Source organism: Aulonocara sp. 'chitande type north' Nkhata Bay, linkage group LG4 (genome assembly GCF_057382095.1).
Source record: "Aulonocara sp. 'chitande type north' Nkhata Bay isolate Kocher_YH1m ecotype deep benthic linkage group LG4, A_spYH_male_GT1.1, whole genome shotgun sequence".
Lineage (NCBI taxonomy): Eukaryota > Metazoa > Chordata > Actinopteri > Cichliformes > Cichlidae > Aulonocara > Aulonocara sp. 'chitande type north' Nkhata Bay.
This window is the reverse complement of record NC_141347.1, coordinates 22,215,580-22,237,777: the sequence shown is the minus strand read 5'-3', so window position 1 is coordinate 22,237,777 and position 22,198 is coordinate 22,215,580. Positions and strand designations below refer to the sequence as shown.

Here is a 22,198-nt window from a genome sequence, read left to right as displayed (position 1 = left end):
TGTGACAGACAGGTGACCTATCCGGGGTGTACCCTGCCCAGGTAGCTGGGATAGGCTCCAGCCTCCCCGCGACCCTGAAAAGGATGAGCAGAAGACAACGGATGGATGGACTGCACACCATGCTGAGATATGCCACATTTTCAGCTAATAGTGTGGGAATCTGCGGGAATCATCTTGTTTGTGCAAAAATACTATTTTATACTTATGTTATCTTTCTATTTTTCATATATTCTAATAAAGAAATAGGAAAAAAATTGTGGTGTTTACATCAGACTGTCAATAAAGAGGCCAAAGTTACAGTTTAAAAATCGGTTCTTTTCATGTCTTCATGTGCAGACATAACACTGGTTCTTCTATTAAGTTAGCTACTTTTTTGGTTAATGATTCATAGGCCAGTTAAGTGGCTTAACAAATAAAAACACTGCTGTGAAAATGGTCAGGTATAACTGGAATGAAAATTAATGAAAAAGAAGCCAATGTCCAAAGAAGAACTTTGAAAGGCCTTTAAAAAGCCTGGAGAACTATTGCTCAAGACCACTAACAAAAATGACATGAAAGTCTGACCTCTAGGTATCAAAATATTTAAAAAATAAGTGGTGCCTCAAGATGTTTGCACAGTACTGTATTTAAAAGTAATGCTTTGAATTTATGGTGCAATTCTGAGAATGTAGCACGCTGTTTTGAACAGCCGGTGGCCTGCATACCCAGCATTCCTAGATATCGAAATGTTTGTTTGAGGGCGAGGCTCTGGAACCTTAATGCCTTTTTAATCAGAAAGGGCATTTAATCCCAAGCTATTCCATTCTGCGATTTCTTTGCATCGGTGCAGTTCTGCTGAGGTACACCCAAGGTCCACACTCCACGAGATCTTAATCAAATTCAACAACATATCTCCTTTCCCTATCACTCTCTCAACTTTATTAGATATTTCCCCCATTTCAACCTTGCTGCCCAACCTCGACTAGAGTAAACTGATCTTGTATCAACAAAAGCCCCTGCAAGCATTCAACTTATCCTGCATAAAATAAATCCGGCGCCCCGTCGTAAAACAAAAGGCTGGAGAAAAACAAGAATGACAGGCAGCCGAGCTGCACATATGCCCCTCTTGCGGAATTTACTGTGTGACGGAAATGATGTGGAACTGCCAAACATCTGGAGCGCTGTATGTGAGAGGGAGGAGAGCGAGGGAGCAAAGGGTGGAGAAATGGAGATAACAAGGGAGTAGAGGGTTGTTAGTTAAACACATGTGGGTGCACTGTGTATCTGTAAGCTTTTAAAGAGCCCTTTTGTTGTTGCCAAGAGAGAAATTACATTGTGTCAGCAGGCAGTGATAACCTCCATCACCGCCTGTTCCTCTGGCCAAACTGCCAATCAGAGCGCTGTCAGAAAACATATCAACCATCTTAACTTCCATTTTATTCCTGCTGTTGATACCCTTCTTTTTTATCCCACCCTTGTCCCCCCCCCCCTCCTCAGGTGGATGGGGAGCCAAACCACATATCTCCCGATGACAGTGACCTGGAGGCTCGTCTCAACAGCTGGAACCTGGGGGTGAGTCCAGGGGCATGCCATGAGCTTCTTTGTTACATGCAGCTGTCAAACGTGCTGTTGCTCGCCACAGTGACAGCAGTGAGTCTGAGCACCTAAGTACATCCGCATCAGTAGTGCAGTGACGCAGAGTTAACAGCACCGTTCGAACAAAGGGTTGAGAGGCCTTTCACCTGTGTTCTCTTGAAAACACTTCCTTTAGGCAGTTTGGCGCTATTGTAGGATGTCAGGGTAGGACGGGGAGCGAGAGAAAGGTTGTGTAAACTGAGAAATTGAAGATGTGTGAATCATTCTTATCTTCTCTATCTGAGTGCATCAGGCCTGGGCTTGATATGCCCCCTGCCCTCATATGTTGCTATCTCCTCACCTGCATGACCCTTCGACTGTCTTTTTTTTCTTCTTCTTCTTCTGTTTTTTTGTTTTGTTTTCTTTAACATGCTTGTTACCTTTGACTTTCTCCTTTCTCCACTAATATTTTGGCAAAATCTCCCCTTTCTGTTTTCCGACTTTTTGCACGTTTCTCCAATCCATTGTCCTCTCCGTCTGTCTGTGACTACCTCCCCTTTATTCTCCCTCTCTCTTTCGGTACAGGGGTAATCTGAGGCATCCATCAGCCGACGTGAAGCCGCGCACCGCGCTGCTCTGCTTTCCTCTGTGTTGAAACGCTGATAAGAGGCATTGCTTGGCAACCCTCCCCCTAGCCTGCATCTTTCAAATCAACAGATGTTCCTTCACACACAAATACACACATGCCTGCTCAAGTTTATAGAAGTTTTTATAGATGCGCTGCCTCAAAGTGCCCGACGCCTATGAAATTTCTGCACAGCTGAGCATCATTTTATCTGGAACATCTTTAGCATCTCTTTAGATGTTCTGAAGCAGTCCATATCGATTTGTTGTTCATTTCACCCTGATGTAATAAAGTGAGTGCAGTCAGCATTGGTAACGTGGTAACCGGACAGTGTATAACAAATTGCTTCAGACTTGGAAAGCTCGACACAAAACCTGAGTCAGCTGGACCTCCATCTGTTTTTAACTTTCATGTGGTTTGTGTGTTAGAGCAGCTAGTTTTATGTAAAATGGGAGTTTTGCTACCTTAGAGATGGGTGCAATATGCACAGGACTACCTGTAGGCAGAAGTTTTTTAAACTTGTGTCACATGTAATACAGTTGTTCAGTTGTTGCTCCTACCATTGGCTGTCTGTGGTTAAAAGGGCTGTGCCGACGACTTGCTCAACACCAGTCCAAAACTAGGAAGCTATCAATCATGGCCTCTCTTTTGGCTGGAGAGCCATCCCTTGCGATTTGGAGTGTTGTTCCTCTTGTGCGTCCATCCATCCATCCACGTCAGGATTCAATGACACAGGACGCCGTGCCAGCTGCGAGGCTGGACAAACATATGCTTAGAGGAGTGTGTGTGTGTGGGCAGGCATGCAGGGCAAGAGTATGTGCACAGGCATACATGTGCACGGAGTCTAAGTTTAGCATTGCACCATGCCAGCATTACACCACAGCATTTAGTCTGCATGTCTTCCTCGCCCTGTGGGCCGTGCTCAATCAAATGTGATGACTGGCTGTCTGTAGATATAAAAAGAAAATCCCATTCTTGTTTTCAGTCTGGGCACTAGTTTAGAAGACTATCGATTGATTCATCACTTGGCGAATGTGAATTTGTTTTCTGGCCTTCACCAGACTTAAGTAGCAATTCATCACACATCATTGCACCCACCACCGCAGCGCTGGTTATTTTTTTTATTTATTTTTTTTATAGCGCTGGTTATGTCGAGCGGTCTAACTCGGATGTTTCCTTTTGTTGAGGACTTGCAGTGAAATGTATGACCTGTTTTTACCTGCGTGTAGACTTAGCAGGGAGCCACAGTTACTCACCCTAAAGCAAAGATTTTGTCTTTATCCTCATACTGTAACTCTAAACGTTTGAGGCCCAAACTCTGAGGTTTTTTCAGGTCCTGTTTTTTCCCATTCATTCTGGATTAGCTTTGCGTGGGCCGTGCCACCTTACGGCATTAAATCCCCCCACCCCCACCCCCCCACCCTTTTTTTTTTTTACATCGAATGAGTCCCACACTTCCCTCCTCTTCCTTCTCTTCCTCCTTGTTCTCCTCCTTCATTGCTATGTTGAAGAGATTAGCAACAGAACTGTTTACTGGGCGTCATTGCTGTCATCTCTAGAGTCGGCTCTGCTGCTTTGAAAAGCCGTGATCTTGCTGCTAGTTGGCAGCCCCTACAGACAGCCCCAGTGCATCAGAGCGAAACGCTGTATGATAGTGCGAGTTCACAAGAAAGTAATGGGGTCATAAACAAATGTCAAATAGTGCAAGTAAAAACAGCAGGCTGTCAAGCAGCAGATATTTTTGCAGTTTGTGTCACAGTTAGTGAGGTGTATTGATGTAACACCGCAGAGAGACATGGACCGTGACCCGCTTACTTTCAGGTGGTTTAGTGGCTCGCTCTTTTTCAGTCTACTGTGTTTCATATTGTAATCAAAGAATACGCTGTGTCAGTGTTTTGGCAGGGATGTGTACACATTTGTCTCAGCGTGACAGTAAATGGACCAGGGATAGCTTAGAGATTAGCGGTCCTGAGTGTTGACAAAAGGGACAGCTGAAAGAGGCCAAGAGCGGAAACAGAGCTCGCCACACACACAAAGCCTTGAAGTGTCCCGACGCATTCTGCCTTTCTAAACAGACACAAGTTGACGGAAGAGGCTTCAGCCATAGCACTGGGCTTTTGATGTGCTCCCCACATTGTTTATGGCAGACTTAGGGTGGAGGTAGTGGTAAGGCTTTGTTAAGAGAGGAAGGAGCCAAAGAGAGGTCTAAAATTTTTCTGTTTACTCTTTCAGATTGAGAAGCCAAGGTATTTGCGAGAGGAGCCCGTTCCCTTGTCACCAGTAAGTTGTCAGGGGGTCTCTTGTACTTTATTTATTGTTACGTGAAGAAAATTGTCTTTGATTTCCTGAGTCTTCTCATTCCCACATCTCTCTTTACTATATCTCCTTAGATTTTCAAGTCAAGCTTTGGGGGGAAGAGTAACTTGGCCAGTGATCAGGGTGCACAACTGTTACAGAGCAAAGAGGTATGAACCAGAATGAGAGACATTTGCCACTAACTGAGAATATACATACTTTATGCAGTCACTGGCCACTTGGTTTGGTCCATCAGTTCAATCAGTTTAGGGATGGAAACATGGTCAAGATGACCTGCTAATGTTCAAACCGAGCATCAGAATGGGAAAGAAAGGTAATTTCAGTGAATGCGTCATGGTTGTTAGTGGCAGATGGGCTGGTGTGAGTATTTCAGAAACTGCTGATCTACTGGGATTTTTCCCAAACAACGGTCTCTAGGGTTTAAGAGACAGTAAATCAAATAACCACTCGTTACAACCAGGGAAGGAGACATTCAAAGGGACGGGACAGAATCTGCTGTAAACAGCATGTAAGCATGACTCCATCCTGCCTTGTATCGACAATTCAGGCTGGTGGTGTTGTATTGATAAGGGGGATATTTTCTTGGCACACTTTGAGCTCCTTAGTACCAAGTTAGTATTGTTAAACACTACAGCCTACCTGATTATTATTGCTACCCATGTCCATCCTTTTATGACCACAGTGTGCCCCTCTTCTGTCATATCCTAAAGCTCAAATCATTTCAAATTTGGTTTCTTGAACATAACAGTGAGTTCACTGTACTCAAATGACCTCCACAATAACCAGATCTCTATCCAACACAGCACCTTTGGGATGTGGTGGAACGGGAAATTCACATCATGGATGTGCAGCCAACAAATCTGTCATGACAATAAGGACCAAAATCTCTGAGGAATGTTTCCAGCAGATATTTTAATTCTAAGCCATTAAGCCAAGCTGGTACTTGCAACGTGCACCTAATGAAGTGGCCAGTGAGTGTACATATACATTAAGTAGCCACAACAATGGCGAATGGTGAATGGCCTGTATTTGTATAGCGCTTTTCTAGTCCCTAAGGACCCCAAAGCGCTTTACACGTTCAGTCATCCACCCATTCACACACACATTCACTCACTGGTGATGGCAAGCTACATTGTAGCCACAGCCACCCTGGGGCGCACTGACTTGTAAAACTAATGGCTGACAGCTTTCATATAATGTATGTTATTATTGTTGAACTTTTCAGCAAACTATTTCGCCAGCTAGTGAGCGAGTTAACATGAAGCCACCGCTTGACACAGACATTGCTTACAGCATAGAATTTAACACAGTCAGAGACACTCTGCTGGACAAGCTCTCTTGTTGCTTTATGGCATTAAACGCCCCCACAGCCACGTGCGCGCGCACACACACACACACACACACACACACACACACACACACACACACACACACACACACACACATACTGTTTGTACTGTTGAAATAGCCAAGGCCTCTTAAAAAGACAAATATAATGCAAGTTCCCAGTGATGACACTTTTTTCCCTTATGTGGATTTAAGCTGAAAATCCTATTCTGAAAACATGCTTTGAAGTCCCGTGTGCTCCTCCCAAACTTCCCCGAACCCCCACACATTCCTCCCACCATCCACCTTTTAATGCACTGTTAAATATAAAACTGAGCATGACTTGTCTGTAATAGCTATGGCTTTTCATACCTGCAGCCAGTCAGTAAGCACTGGCTGGAAAAACATACAGGACATTTTGGACAAGAATGGTCTGGTTTGTTGGTCTCTCATGACAAGGATCTGTTTGTGATCGGTGGATGTAAATCTTCTTTTACCAGTCAGGCAATGTTTCTGTGCACTGACTGAATGAGGCAACTCCATTATGAAAACATTAAAGCCACGTCCTATGCTGTTTGATCCCACCTCAGACTAGCTCACTGGCTCCATACAGCCGTGTGTGGTGGGAATATAAATTTACCTCAGCAGAACATATTTAATGCAGTGAGTTACCGTTTTATTAGATACACCTGTGTGATCTAGTGCAGTGCGACATAATTGTCCGTCAATAAATTGTGTAGTGTAATGTTTATGACATTCAGTGTTTTTGATGTTTGTGAAAGTGGTATTTGAGCATATGCTTAGTGTTTTTGGTGCGCACAGTATATTACGAGTCTGACACTGGTGTGAGCTGTGAGATTTAGTTCATATGTGAACGGCCTTGAATATGAGCATGGATTTTTAGGAAGAAAGCCATGGCAAACGGCGCCGGCCGTTTACCGAGGTCACATGCTAGCAATGTGGGAAATACTAAAAGTCCAGGAAATCCATTGCACTTAGTCTCAACTTGTATTGAGACTATGGTTTTCTAAGAAAAGTGCATCTAGATTGTTAAATATAAGCGTATGTGATTTAGACTTACTACATTACGGATGGACAACAAATGCATTTGGTACCAACAATTTGTAATTTGTTGCACTCATACGTGTCCTTCTCTGGATACTTTGATATTTGTAGAGGAATTTCTGTTTTAGATCTGTGGGGTTCTGGCTGGAATCTGATTGTAAACAAAGTGCAAAGTTTTGTGTATGTAGACAATAAAAGATTTGCAATTTTCACCAATGTAGCACAGTTAACCGCCACATTATCACAGTTACACGTGTCATTTCCAACTTGGCCCCATCGGGTCGCAAACTGATAGCAGACTGAATCTGTCTTATTGCTGTTGTATCGCTGTCTTGATGCACCAAAGTAACTCAGAAGACAGCAGCTGTAACTGTGAGTTGTTAGCGGACCCGGTCCGAGTCCATTTCATCCGTTTCAAAGGCGCACAGTCGCAGTCGTTTATGATCGTGTTGCAGAATCTAGCCACTATTTGGCCTAGTGTGACCGTAGCATAAAGTACCACATAGGTGAATTTCAAAGTCAGTCAGTTACCCGATGATGGGAGTGCTGTTTGTACTATTTATTTAAAAAATGGAACATACCATGAGCAGTTCCTTATTCAGGCACAGTATTAAGCTGCAGCTTGTGTTTTGGACCAGTCTGTGGCCACTGTAGTGAGGTATTTAAAATGCTGAAAAAAACACAGACTTACAGCAAAAGGTAAGAGTCAAACATGAGCTGTTACATTGAATCTACAGACTGCGAGGTTTGTACGGGTAAAGCACCTTCTTCGTAGTCAACCCATGTTGCCCTTTGACTTTGCCGGCATGCAGAAACTTTTCTCGTAATCTTGTCCGGCTCTGCTATTCCGTGGCTGTCTGGGTTAGGTCTGGGAAATCACAGTGACATCACTTCCCCGTAATCCCTAAAGCATAGTTGGAAATTTACCCAGGTTTAAAGTGTTATACACGCCACATGCCATTAAGCTGGTGGCAGCTTAACGAACATCTCAGCTTTCACACCAAGCTCATCCTCCTGCTAATCTACTGACTGCATTACTAAAAATGCAGACTGTTTTTTTTTTCCCTTGTGGAACAATGAGTGGCAGCTGAGAAACTTCCCTGCAAGCTGCCATTGCTTTAAGTAACTTAGCTTATACATATGTGCACACTTACAGGGGAAAATGTGGAAAATGTCCTGCTAAAGTCCTGCTAATCCTACAGCGCGCTCTAGCAGTGCTTAGCATTAAGAGGGCTGGGCCTTTATTTGGAAATTCAATTAAATGTCGACTGATGAGTCAGGTTACGCTATACATAGGCCTAAGTCTTGTAATTATGGAACATACTGACAGACTGACTAAAATACCCAGACTTTCTTCTGCAGTTTGTGCGTTCATGCTGTCTACAAACTACCCCCCCCCCCCCCCCCACCCCCCCCTTGGTACCTGACCTGAGGGATTGGCAGTGTGTTAGTGTCAAGCAGTACCATTCTAATGGTCACAGTTCCCTGAATGAAGATCAGTACGCTTCGGATTCTGATGCCATAATGATGCAGTCTCTCTATTCTAAGACCCTTAGGATGGAGCTTGAGCTCACAGCCTGTGACTTAGAGGGCCATAGCCTGCCTTATCTGATCGCTTTTCAAAGCTAAAAAAAAAAAAGAGTAACCTATTGAGTCTTAGTATTTTTTAAAGGGACTAGTTCAGTATGGCGCTTCAGGCTGGAAGATATAAAGGATCTGCAGTGTTCCAAGATGATGAAGTTACTGCTCAGCTTTTGAGTTTGCGTATTTGATGTTTTCATGTTAGAAATTTTTAAGTAGTGTGTTTACTTACTCTGTATTCAGAGCTGCGGTTTATTTATTTATTTATTTCCTCACATGTCAGAGTCGAATTTTAGCCAAAGTTTTTATCCGGCCTGTACAATCTGGACAGACTACAGTAAATTAACTTCTTGTCAGACTGTGGAAATGGCATCTAGCTGCTCCTGAGCAGATAGTGCAGCGCTGTATACCGACTATCCTAGAGCATCTGTGTTTACTGAGGATGAAAGACGCACCGGGACATTGTACATCTCAAGTGCGATGAAGGAAATGCACAAATGCAACCTTGCTTTGTGGAGCCTAAACAGTTAGCAGCCGATTTGTGAACACGTCCCCCCCGAGGGAAAAGGCCCTGACCCCGCGATGGTTTCGAGAGCAGAAAAAGCAACCTCCTTCCCTTTCTCGTACCCATCCTCGCTTTCGTTCCTCCGTCTCTCTCTCTCTTTCTCTAGCCTCTCATCCTTTCAAGAGCGAAGTGTCAAAAAACATGGCATCTTACAGCGCTCGCTACAACTCTGAAGAAGAGAAAAGGGAAAAAGCTGTACCACCCAGTTGGGCTGATTGAAGCTGTCTCAAAAGCCTTAGGTGTACGACATCCCTCCTCCTCCTTCCTTCACCGACGCCTTTTATAAACAAGTTTCAGACACCCCTGATCTAGTTTGGCAAACTTTCTCCAAAGAGCATTTGAACAGAGGATGAGAAAGTGACACCCCCACACGTTCTTTTTTTGGGGAGTAGAGGGGACGGGGGGAGGGCAGAATCAGGTCTCTACTAACTCCTTTGCTTTTCAATCACTGCTACCTCTCTCCCCATCTCTCCCTCTGTCTTTTCTTACCCCCTCCTTTTCTTTTGCCTTTTCCTTTCTTCTCTGACACGTCTCCTGTGGTCCCCTCAATGGCACAGTAAATCAAGGAAAAAAGAAGCAGAATACTTAACAGAGCTTTGTCAAGGATACAGTGTCTAAGTGTAGCTGAAATACAATAATGAGGAGAATCGTCTAGAAGGCAATTCAAGTATTTTAGTTGGAATTTTATTTTTAACACGGCTCACAATGTAAAGTGAATTGCCGACATGTATTTATAATTTTTTATATGTTTAGTATGTTGTTGGTGTTTTTATTGTATTGTATGTGTACACTTAAACACCTGTGTAGTTAAATCATGTCTGTACTCAGACATCACAGTTACTTCCCTTTGATTCTCTCTAAGAGAGAAGGTCTAATGTGGTTTGAGTGTGCCAAGTAATGTTGTGGGAATTTTCTGCTTAATAGTTTTTGATGACTAGAACAAACATGATCTAGCCCTGGGACGTTATAACTGCTGACATAGTCATACACACAGCCACACTTTCAAAGGAGGAACACTGTCACCCTGCTTTAGGGTTGATTAAGACACCAGAACAGACAGTGACTAAACATGAGTAGGGACATCAAAGGAAATGGTCAGTCATCCTTGTGTCAAAGACTTTCTTTGTGCCTCCGTGTGTTGTTGGCACTTAACGGCAATCTAACTAGGAAATGTGAGAAATACTTTTTCCAAAGGTGGAATAAAAATAGCATTATTATTCCATGACATGTGACAGATTGACATCAGCCTTTGCAAGGTCACCCTGTCTCCAGAAAGAGAGACAAATCTGTATGGTTGTTGCACCAGGAAGGTTGTAAAATCTGCCAAATCAAACATGCAAAGTTACCTGCTGTAGCGACCCCTTGTAAATAAGGGAGTAGCCAAAAGTAGCTAATTATAGAAAATTCTGGTTTGTTTGAGTAATGAATTCATTACTTATCCAGCCAGTTTATGTTTACACATGTTTAATTTTAACGCTCACACAAAGAGGTTTGATATGTTTTATTGGTTTTGTGGGTTTATTCTTATTGGCAGTCTCCAAGCTGGTACTGGTGAAGACCTGGGAACAGAAATCTTTATTCGCAGAAAACATTACTTTAGCATTAAACTGATGTGTATTCTAATGGGTAGGAGGACCCGTTTACATGGGTCAGGCATAACATTATGACATATGGCAGGTGACTTATTATCTCTTAATCATGGCACATGCTAGTGAGATGTATTAGGGAGGAAGTGAGCATTTTGTCCGCAAAGTTGATGCTGAAATTGGGAAAAATAGGCAAGTGTAAAGATTTGAGCAAGTTGGAAACAGCCAAATTAAATGGCTGAATAAACTGGGTCAGAGCATCTCCAAAACTGCAGCTTATATTTGGTGTTCCTGGTCTGCAGTGGTCAGTATCTATTAAAAGTGGTCCAACAGTGGTGAACCAGCGACGGGGTCATGGGCAGCCAAGGCTCACTGAAGCATGTGATGAACGAGGGCTTTCCTGCGCAGTGCAGTCGAACAGACGAGCTATTATAGCTCAAATTGCTGAAAAGGTTAATGCTGGTTATGATGGAAATGTGTTAGTTTGTTGTGTGTGGGGCTGCATAGCTGCTAACCCCACAGTATCCAAATTGGACAGAGCAACGGAAGAAGGTGGCCTGGTCTGATCAATGACATTTCCTTTTATATCACATGGATGGACCAGGTGTGTCACTTACCTGGGTAATGTTCTGATATCCATGTGAATGGGAGGTGTTGGTGGATGTAAGGTAAATTTTAATAGATTGTTAACACAGGCCCAATCCACATCCTTATAAAGTCTTCAGCAAATGAATTCAAAGCTTTTTGAGCTATACTGTTTACAGACAGAATGACACGCACACGAACGCTACCAAAAACATAACCTCCATCTCTGAGGTAATTATTAGTGAGTGTTTTCATAAAAGCGATGATCACTGTTACTAGTGGCAGCTAAATAGTGGTAGGATACAGTGTGTTTTGGACCACAGATGCACAGGTCAAAAGCTGTAAGTACAAATTCCTTAATACTGTAAGGCTTAGAGTATTATCTGCTCATACTTTCACATCTTATTGGTAAGACTAGGCTATGGATCAAAAAGTGTCCTCTTCTTCTTTTTTTCTGTTTTCTTTTCTTAGCTTTGAAAGTGTGTAAAAAGCACATTTATATCTTTATAAAGCTGAGACAGCTTTATAAATCAATAAATTCTTAGCTTAAGTTTAAGCCACTAAATATTTAGAAACCACGTTTTGTCAAAAAGCTGTCATTTTGTAGCTTTGTCTCTCTCCTTCAGATGTAGTTGTGTGATGATTAATGGCTCTTTGAAGATGAAAAACACAGATTTTTTTTTTCTTTTTCTTCTTTTTTGTTTGAGTCAATTACAGAAAGTGACGAATCATTAGGGTTTTGTTTTACAGTGTGTGAACGTCCTCTAGCTCCAGGAGATTTGTTCCAACATGCTCGTGACAACGTTGAACTTTTGATCCTTTGAAAACAGTGTTTGAATGAAAGCAGCCTTTCCCTGCATGATTAACTTAACTACACACAAACAGGTTTTTACTTTGTTTATTGTAAACAAACGTGTACACAGAGTAGAGCAGGGTGATATGACCTAAAATATTTATCACGATATACATTTGAAAATTGGCGATAACGATATAACTGACGATATAATTGACACTAGACAAAATACTTCACAACTCCACAACTTTATTAGTGCAAAAAACCCCATCAATGTATTTTCACTTAAACAAGCAGCTGTTTTTTATGTGCATTAAAGTTATATAAAAACGTAACAGTGCAAATTCCTTGCTGACAGTTTAACCAAAAGGCATTTCCAGTGGAAATTGGCCGACATATCCTCAGCATAACCATGTATAATATCCACAAAACTTAAAAAGAGGTTATACACACACAATATGGTAATATTATGTTGAAGCACAGTTCGTATCACTCCGCGAGGCACCTGCCTACTATAGCCGTAATGCTCCGACAATCCATCAAGCAGTGCGGGTTCGTAGCTTAGCAAAGTCGTACTAAAACATTTGACAGATTTTCGAGCGCCGTGTACATAAAATCCTTTTGAGGTCAGTAAACACAACCAGAATTCATACATAAGGCACACAGGATTATAAAGGACGCTGTCGATTTTCCGAAAAATCAAAGAATTGATTTTAAGTGTGCCGTATTTTCCAAACAACACGGTAATAACGACGGCCCGCTAGCATGCGCTACCAAAAATAGTGCTTTGTTGTGTATCTGACGGACGAAAGCCAAACCAGTTCCACACCACTGAAGTTGCAGCATTTTTACAAACCAATTCTGGTTCATCCGTTTCATTTAACGATCCACTTTCGTTCTTCTCATTCCGCGTCGCTGCCATGTGCGTATGTAAACATAGGCACTGCGCATGCACGTTTTACCCATATTCTATCGCGATATTTCATTTTCCTATCGTTGCCCAAAATTACACCGGTATTACCGTGAACTGTATGATAGCCCAGCCCTAACACAGAAATAAGCAGCGCAAACAGTTGGGCACATTTGAAGCTCTCTGTGTGTGGAAAAATCTTATTTTTTTTTAAAGGTTTAATGTGGTTTTATTTGATCATCAGCTGCACTTGTTTGGGAGATGCTGTAACTGTATCATCCGGATTTATGTTACCTTTGACAGACAGGCTCTGTTATTCCGTGTCGTGTCTGTAAAACAGTTGGGACACAGATTTTAGTGGTTAAAATATCTTGCTCATAATATTTGGTGGTAGGATGACAAAAGTTAAATCACGGTTTTAAACGTGTTTTAAATGTTACATATGGCATTTGGTTCTCTTTGTTCTCAGACCGAGATGAAGATCAAAGTGTTGGAGGCCAAGCATCAGGAGGAAAAACTGAAGATGCAGCAGAGACACGATGCAGAGGTTGAGAAAGTAAGAACAAAAGCTTTTGCATATTTCACAGTCCTTGCTTAGTGTGTACTCAATTAATTATTGTAATCAATTATTGTAACTTTCCAGCTGTTTGGATATTTTTAATTATGGCAGTTATTGACCTGTGTTTAGCTAGCTCTTATAGGGAAGTGACAAACATGCCTTCCCTGGACACTTTATTAGGTACACCTACTGTAGCTAAATGGTAAATAAATGGTAAATGGCCTGCATTTGTATAGCGCTTTTCTAGTCCATAGGACCCCAAAGTGCTTTACACTACATTCAGTCATTCACCCATTCACACACACATTCACACACTGGCAATGGCAAGCTACATTGTAGCCACAGCTGCCCTGGGGCGCACTGACAGAGTATTGTTGCTGGTCTTGGGTTGGACACCCTTGCTTTCATAACTGCCGTAATGCTTTGTGGCTTAGATTCAACAAGGTGCTGGAAACATTCCTGAGAGATTTTGATTCATATTGACACTGACAGACTATTTGAGTACAATTAAGTCTTTGTCCTGTACAGCAAACCAGTTTGAGAACTGAGCTTTGTGACATGGAACATTATCCTGCTGGAAGCAGCATTCAGAAGATTGGTTACGCCATGGTCATAAAGGGATGGACATGGTCAGCAACAATACTCATCTAGGCTGTGGGGTTTAATGGTCAGTTGTCACCACCACCACCAATCTGAATTGTTCATACAATGTCTGATGGATTCATGCTTTCGTGTTCTCCATGTCCGAACTCTGATCCCACCACCTAAATGTTGCAGAAGAAACTGAGATTCCTCAGACCAGGCAACATTTTTCCAATCTTCTGTGGTCCAATTTTGGTGAGCCTGTGTAAACAGTAGCCTCGTGGTGTCATGTAACGGTGTGTGGCAGGCAGGAAAATAGGACCCAAACGCAAACTCACGGGAAAACAGAACTGAACTCAAAATGCAGCTTTATTGCTGACAGGTGACAAACGATAACAGTGATACAAAAGCAATGCAAAACTAAACTGGGAAGAGCTAATGGTAACACATACCAGAAGACACAGGGAGACTCACACACAGCATGAGGGACGATGCGACGCTGACTCAGAGAAACACAGGGCTTAAATACACAGAGGGATAACGAGGGAATGAGACACAGAAGGAGAGCACAGCTGGGAGTAATCAGGCTGGACGAGACAAGCAAAGCAGGACACATTCGCATAAGACATGGACCATCAAAGTAAAACAGGAAGTATCATATCATGACCATTCTCGCAAATCATAGAGATTGTTTAATGGGTCAATCCCAGCAAATCATTGGCTTCTGAAAAACTCAGACCAGCCAATTTGGAACCGATAATCATTTAGTCCTTTAGTGAACATGGCTAAATCTCCTTTTTGATTGTATTTGTTATGGTCACGTCTTTAGATAACTTTTAATCATATAAAGTTGGTGCTAATATAATGCTCTCTACATGAGTGAAAATAGTTTGTGCAGTTCTTTTCTCGACAGGCCCGCTCACTTCGGTGCTCAGGAGAGCTGTTTAACCTACGCCCGTCACTGATCTTGATTCTCATTTGGTGGCTAATGAAAAGTAAAGGAATGAGTCTGTCCTCTTCTTAGCGCTCCATCCTGCATGTAATCACCTCTTCAAAGCTTTTTGTCAGCTGGTTAAAATAGCAATAAAGCTGGTTTATTTCACATTATAGTCGGTGCCCGTCAGTTAGGCTGCAGATCAAGCACCTGGGATCTGTCACATACTCACTATGACTTTCCTTTGCTGCCACACAAGCTTCTAATAAAACAGAAAAAAACACTCTACTTTTCTTCCTACTTTAAAATGCCCACTGCATCTTAGTGTTTGACAAGAGACAGGATGACAGCCAGCTCTTTTTTGCCCCCCCCCCCTCTCACTTTAATTACATACAGATTGCAACTTATGTCCAATTTAATTTCCACTGAATGTTACCCAATATTCCCCATAATAGCTTCAAAGGGGAGTTATTCAGGGGTGGACTTTGATGAGCCGGATGGAAAGTGGACAAGCTAGGTTTAGTTTTAATTAGTCTACTTATAAATAATGTATCGGCTGCTGAAAGGCTACGAGTCGTTGTCCCATTGCTTTAAATCCAAAGCATGGTGAGAGTAGTTCCAAAATATTTGATAAAATCAAGTGCAGAAGAACATCTTATGTTATTAACATGCAAATCTCTGTTTACTGTACAATATGTTATAAATGGCACTGAGATTAAATTACATATGTTACAGATTCTGTTGGTTCTTTCTTCTGCAGTTTAATTTTGTCCTCTTCCAGTGATGGTATTGGTCAAAGTCAGAGCCAGCCAGGCTGGATCCCCTTCCCCCGGCATAGGATGTATTTTCAATCCTAAAATGGACATCCTAAAAGCTGCCATTTCCCACTGTCTGGTGCACTCTCTCTGGAACTGACACTGTGTCATCGGCTTGTTCAGTGGAAATGACAACAACGCCTCTAGGGTAGTAAAATGGAGAAAAAAAAAACGGGTATCCCTAAATGCTCTGTGGACTTTGCTCCAGTCACCCTATCCTCCTTTCATCTCTCTCCCATCACACTCTCACTCACAGAGACGATGGTAGACTGGACTAATAAGTGCACTTAAATTGAACAAAATGCTAAAGTCTCATGGGCTTTGGGAATTAATGGAAAAATAACCACTGGTCCATTTCAGCCAGAGCATCATCTGTTGTTGAAATAACGCTATTTATTCTCTTTTGTTAATGGCATTACTCCCAAACCTAAAAATACAGCCAAAAAAATCCATTAAGCTTATAGACAGGTTCAGAATGATATTTCAAGTAGATTTGATAAAATGAGACTTGGATTGTTGAGTTTGGATTCATTTTGTCTGTAAAGTAAACCAGTCTGCTTGGCACCATCTGCATAGCAGATAGATTCACCAGTTGCAGAATGCACTTACATATATATGCATATTATGCAACAGAGTAATTGAGAAACTCTCCATGGCCTAATTTAACTAATTACTTACAGATGGCAGCAGGAAGCAGATGCAGTTACCTCATTGCGCCTTAGCACAGGTGTTTCATTCAGCTGCCATTTCTCACACTTTGCACGTAGTCTCCTAAGTAATGGATGTGCTTATTAAAGATGAAATGAATGAAGTCATACAGTGAAATGCCATACAGCGTGTTTCATGTTGCTACAGATAACAGCCTTTAATTTAGGCATGCATGAGATAAACACATGATTCATAGCAGACAAACAATTTCTTTTTCTGTCTTTTTTAAAAACGAAATTAATAATAAATTTACATTAGCATCCATAAACAGAAGACTTAAGCGTCACCACCGTTAAGCTAGTATGGCGTTAAATTCTCTCATTTTTTGTATCTTCATATCAGGGTTGCAGTGTGGCTGAAGCTTATCCCAGCTGTCATTGGGCAAGAGGCAGCGTACTCTCTGGACAGGGTGCCAGTCTCATGTACAGATAATCATTCTTTTTTCATATTCACCCCAACAGTCAATTTATAATCACCAATTAACCTTTTATGTAGTCATGGGGAAAAATTTTTTTTTTATAGGGCTCTATGCAAACATGTGGGAAAATGAGCTTGAAACAATGGTTTTCTGTCTGACTTTATTAGTCTCGCACATTGTTGCGAGTGTATTCTGACACACTCTACTTTACATCGTTACTTCAGTTCATCGAGGTTTGCAGGCCTTCATTTATGCACACCTGTCTTAAGGTCCCACCACAGTCTAATCTTTGATTGGGTCATTGCAACACCTCAAGTCTTTTCTTTTTCAAACATTTTGTTGTAGATTTGCTTCCGTGCTTAGGATCACTGTTGTCTCAGAACCGAGTTTCAGCCAAGCTTTAGCTGTCGGACAGATAGCGTCACATTTGCCTCGAGGATTCTTTGGTTCATGGTGGCTGCACTATGTGCCCTGATCCTATGGCTGAAAAACAAGCCCAATCATCACCCTTCTACCGTGCTTTGCAGTTGGTATGAAGTGTTTGTGCTGATATGCTGGTTGGCCAAACGTAGGTATCGCAGTATTGACCAGTATTGTGTGGTCTGACCTTCCTGGGAAGATTATGGCATTGTTTTAACACACATCTGAATGCTCCAGATCAGCAAACTGCTAAAACTTTGATGAAGGTGATCACACTTGCTAGTGGTCAGTCAATCAAATGTATTTGAGTGGCAGCACCTGGCTGTCTCTGGGAAGATGCCAGAGTACCTGGAGAGGACCTATGCAGGCACAGGAAGAACATGCAAACTCCACAGTCCAGCGGATTCAAACACATGTTTACCTTGAAGAATATATTCATATATAAATATTAGGGGTGCAACGATACTCGTATCGTTATTGAACCGTTCGATACAGTGCTTTTGGTTCGGTAGGCATATGTATCGAACAATACAAAATTTGTAATTTATTTTATCAACTTTCCTTCTGACGATGCTGTCTGTGTTGAGCGCTCAGTGAATCTGCGTTGGACTACTCCGCCTAGGCTGCACTGTCGAGCGCAGATCCACTAAGCGCTCAACACAGACAGCATCGTCAGAAGGAAGAGCGCAGGGCAAGCCAGCGAGACAGAAGTTAAGCTCTCCTTGCAACATGGCAAATTGAACCTCCCCCACCCTCATTCAGATCTGGCGTTTGGAATTATTTTGGTTTTCATGTGAGGCATGACCCTGAAGGTAAGCGAGTCATGGACTAAAGTAAAACAGTATGTTGGATGTGCCACGCAATGCTCAATTACATGGGTGGGAACTAGTGTGTTAGCGCAGTTAGCTCGTTAACGTGTTGGTCGTCTAGCCTCAGGCACGGGCGATCAGGGGTAGCTCGTTAACGGAGATTTGCCGTGTTGTGGCGTTAACGTCATTTCAACGAGATTAACGCTGACAGCACTAGTGGGAACACAACGAATATGACTGCACGTTTACGCCGACATCATCTTAGTGCAAAGACAAGTGGAAGCAGACAAAAACAACAAGCATGCATGCTACAAACTTTACCCGAGTCATTTAGATAGCCGTTAGCACATGATTCTCCTTATGGGGACCTGATATGTTTAATATTGTGGCGAGCTTAGACAAGGTGGAGACGGAGGTGTCGTTTGGTCTTGCTTCCCGTGAGCTAGCCAGGGAGCACAGCCGTTTATTGACATCTGCAGAAGAACACTGCCGCTAGCTAACTGCTCAGCGCGGCAACCGCACAGCAACAACAACAACACACAGGGCGCCTTCTGACCCCGGAAAGACACACCGTCGCAGCGAGAGGGCGTCACCCGTCACTATGGCAACATAAACAAAACATAACTGTACAAACAGAACCCCGAACAGCCCTGACCCGCTACATAGTATTTATTTAGTATTTAGTATTTATTTATTTATTGTCATTGTCAAGAACAATGAAATTGCGTTTGGGGCTTCCATACAACCCAAAAAAAAGAAGAAAATAATAAATACCCCTTAAAACCCAAGTGTACATATTTAACCCAGTGTGACTCCAATGCAATAAGACAATCCTTAGCAATAATGTTCGTAGAAATTCAGACAAAGACCTGAGAAACATGACAAAATACAACAATGCAACCCATTCAATATTATTGTACTGTGAGATATGATATCAGATATGATAGTTATCTATTTAAGAAAGAGGGTGGGGGGCAGGAGGGGGAAGAGAATAAAGATATGATGCACCAATGCAGACCAGTTCATTGCTATTAAGAAGTTGGATATGGTTATTGTCCGTGAGAGGGGGGCAGAGAGTTCAGGAGCCTCACAGCCTGTGGATACAGGCTGTTGGCCAGTCTGGATGTTCTGGCCTGTATAGACCTGTACCTTCTCCCTGAGGGCAGCAGATGGAAAAGGTGGCGCGCAGGGTGATGTTGGTCCCGCAGGATACTGTGCACCCTCCTCAGACAGCAAGTGGGGAAGATATTACTGATCTCTGGCAGACTTGTTCCAATAATTCTGCCAGCTTCTTTCACCACCCGCTGGAGTGCTTGCTGATCGGCCTTGGTGCAGCTGGGGAACCACACTAGAAATCCATACGTCAGAACGCTGCTGATGGCACAGTTGTAGAAGTTCAACATCAGAGATCTGGGAATGTGTGTACATAGTCCCTACCTAAGGGGTCAGTCGTCCCCGACGACCCCATTACCCCACACAAAGTCCTGCAAATGTCCAGGCGCCTTCTTTTGCTGCACCGGCCGGTCACGACCGGCGGGGGAAAAGTCACTCGGGTCAGAACATGGGGTGCCACCATCATCCCACTTCTGACACCAATGTGGCGAGCTCAGACAACGAGGAGACGGAGGTGTCGTTTGGTCTTGCTTCCCGTGACCTAGCCAGGGAGCACAGCCGTTTATTGACATCTGCAGAAGAACACTGCCGCTAGCTAACTGCTCAGCGCGGCAACCGCACAGCAACAACAACAATAACACACAGGGCGCCCTCTGACCCCGGAAGGACACACCGTCGCAGCGAGAGGGCGTCACCCGTCACTATGGCAACATGAACAAAACATAACTGTACAAACAGAACCCTGAACAGCCCTGACCCGCTACAATATGCTGCTGAGAATATAGCCCAGAAGAAGCGTATAGTATAGCTTTTATTTTGGAAAGAGCCATTTCTCTGTAATAAACTCTCTTTTCCAAACATGAGTGATTCCTCAATCAGATACAGGGCTCGCAAAATCGCTAGCCCGACATCCCGGGGCTAGCGATTGTTCCAGTCGGGCTACCAAAATCGATCTCTGCCCTGCCCGTTGGGCTATTGTAGGAAGGAAAAATATATGTCAATGCTTTTGCATTCTTTCGGAAATGTAGCTGGGTAATTATGTCATTGGCATCGATGAGCCACTGTCAATATGTGACATATTGAAATCGCGTTTGAATTTGCGCTTGTTTTTTGCTTTCACTTTGCAATCGTGCGAACTGTGTATAGAGAGCGACAGCACTGATTGGTGAGTGATGATAATTTGTGCACCAATTCCTCTGACATCGTCTTATCAATCGTTAGCTTACTATGCAAACATGACAAGTGAAATCTCCCGCAGCAAGCTTAAACATATGAGAGGTTGATCGCGCAGAGAATCGCTGACCGTTGTGTGTGTGTGTGTGTGTGTGTGTGTGTGTGTGTGTGTGTGTGTGTGTGTGTGTGTGTGTGTGTAAAAGCAGCAGGATATACATTTTAGTTCTGCTGAGCCAAATAAGACAGGTCAGGGTGAAGAAGTGACAGCCAAAGAAAAGCTTACCACAAAACGGAAAAGTTATGACAAATCAGACTATAAGGCAAAAAGAAAGTGCAGCTTTATGGTTTCATGGACAAAATAATTTCTGTGGCTGCAATATGAGAGCTAAATAACCAGGGCTGCACATAAGTGGTCCGCAGGTGCGCATTCGCTGTCAAAATAAAATAAAAAAACGCGCACAAGATAAGAAGTTGCAACGCGTGTTTGCATACATAAGATTTTCTGGAGGAGGACAGACATTTGTTTAGAACTCTTAAAGATGTCGAAGAAGCTCCTTTAAGCAATTACTTTGGTGTTCCTCCACCTCCAAAGAAATGTCAGAAGGAGTCCGAACCACAAAAGAAGCACGTATTCTCGGAAAAGTGGTTTCAGGAGGTGAGCTGGCTTCAAACAAATGATGAACGCACAGAGATGTGGTGCGGAATGTGCCGTGAAAATCCCACTCTAGCGGACAAAAACAGTGCTTTTTATATGGACGCAAACGCGCGTTGCAACTTCTTGTCTTGTGCGCGTCTTTTATTTTGACAGCGAATGCGGACCACTTATGTGCACCCGTGTAAATAACATAATGTTCTGCCGGGTGTGTTGTTGGTTTTCTCTCGATTTCTGAGTCGACAAGCGCCTTTGTTACTGGGACCAGTCATTTTAAGAAAGGCCCCCATTAGAACCCATGAGAAATGCAAGAAATGCATTATTGCTCAGTCTGCAATATCTTTCCCAGAACAAACACCAATTGCAAATAACATACTAAAAATAAACCTGAAAAATCTGTTTAGAACAGCGTACTATGTTGCAAAGAGTGAACTACCACTGGCAAAATTTAGCAGTCTTTGCAAACTTCAAAAAGCAAATGTCCTAGATCTTGGTTCCACTTGTCTCTTACCCGTGACTTCAGCGGAAATTTCAAATTCAGGATCTGACACAGACTGATTCAAGTCCTACACAGTTCTTACAAGTTCATAGAAATTTCTGTTCAATTAGAACCAAGTATTTGAGTTGATGATTGTAATTTTTATACAATGTTGTAATTTGTTTTTCAACAATTTTTTGATTAATGTTTTGTTTCCTTTACAATATTATACTTTAATGTATAATATTGTAAAGGAAACAAAACATCAATCAAAAAATTGCTCTCTTTTTTATTCGGGCTACTTAAATTTATTTTGGGCTACTAAAAACTGAAGAGTCCCTGCCCGAAGGGCTACCAGGGATTTTGAAATTTTGAGAGCCCTGAGATATATTTATTTTTTAAATTACTTTTGTTTCAGCAACATTAAATTTAAAAACTGTACTTTTGAGTTAAAATATATATTTATAATTTTAATAAATGACAAATTAAAAAGGCATGAACATTTTTTTGTATCGAAAAAATATCGAACCGTGACACCAAAGTATCAAACCGAACCGAACCGTGAATTTTGTGTATCGCTGCACCCCTAATAAATATACATAATTTTTTCCCCTAAACCTTTTGATGTATT

At 42.4% G+C, this 22,198-nt stretch overlaps 1 protein-coding gene across 7 annotated transcripts in view; it reads left to right on the top strand.

Moving 5' to 3' along the window:
- The window catches only part of cep112 (centrosomal protein 112), a 134,684-nt gene that overhangs the window by 14,220 nt on the left and 98,266 nt on the right, over positions 1 to 22,198 (top strand). For 6 of the 7 annotated variants that reach the window (XM_086289154.1, XM_086289151.1, XM_086289149.1 and 3 more), the window contains exons 6-9: positions 1,477 to 1,551; positions 4,412 to 4,459; positions 4,570 to 4,644; positions 13,376 to 13,462. In XM_086289154.1, the coding sequence (XP_086145280.1) occupies positions 1,477 to 1,551; positions 4,412 to 4,459; positions 4,570 to 4,644; positions 13,376 to 13,462 (285 nt within the window). The remainder of the gene's footprint in view (positions 1 to 1,476; positions 1,552 to 4,411; positions 4,460 to 4,569; positions 4,645 to 13,375; positions 13,463 to 22,198) is intronic. The other variant, XM_086289153.1, reaches the window with a different exon arrangement.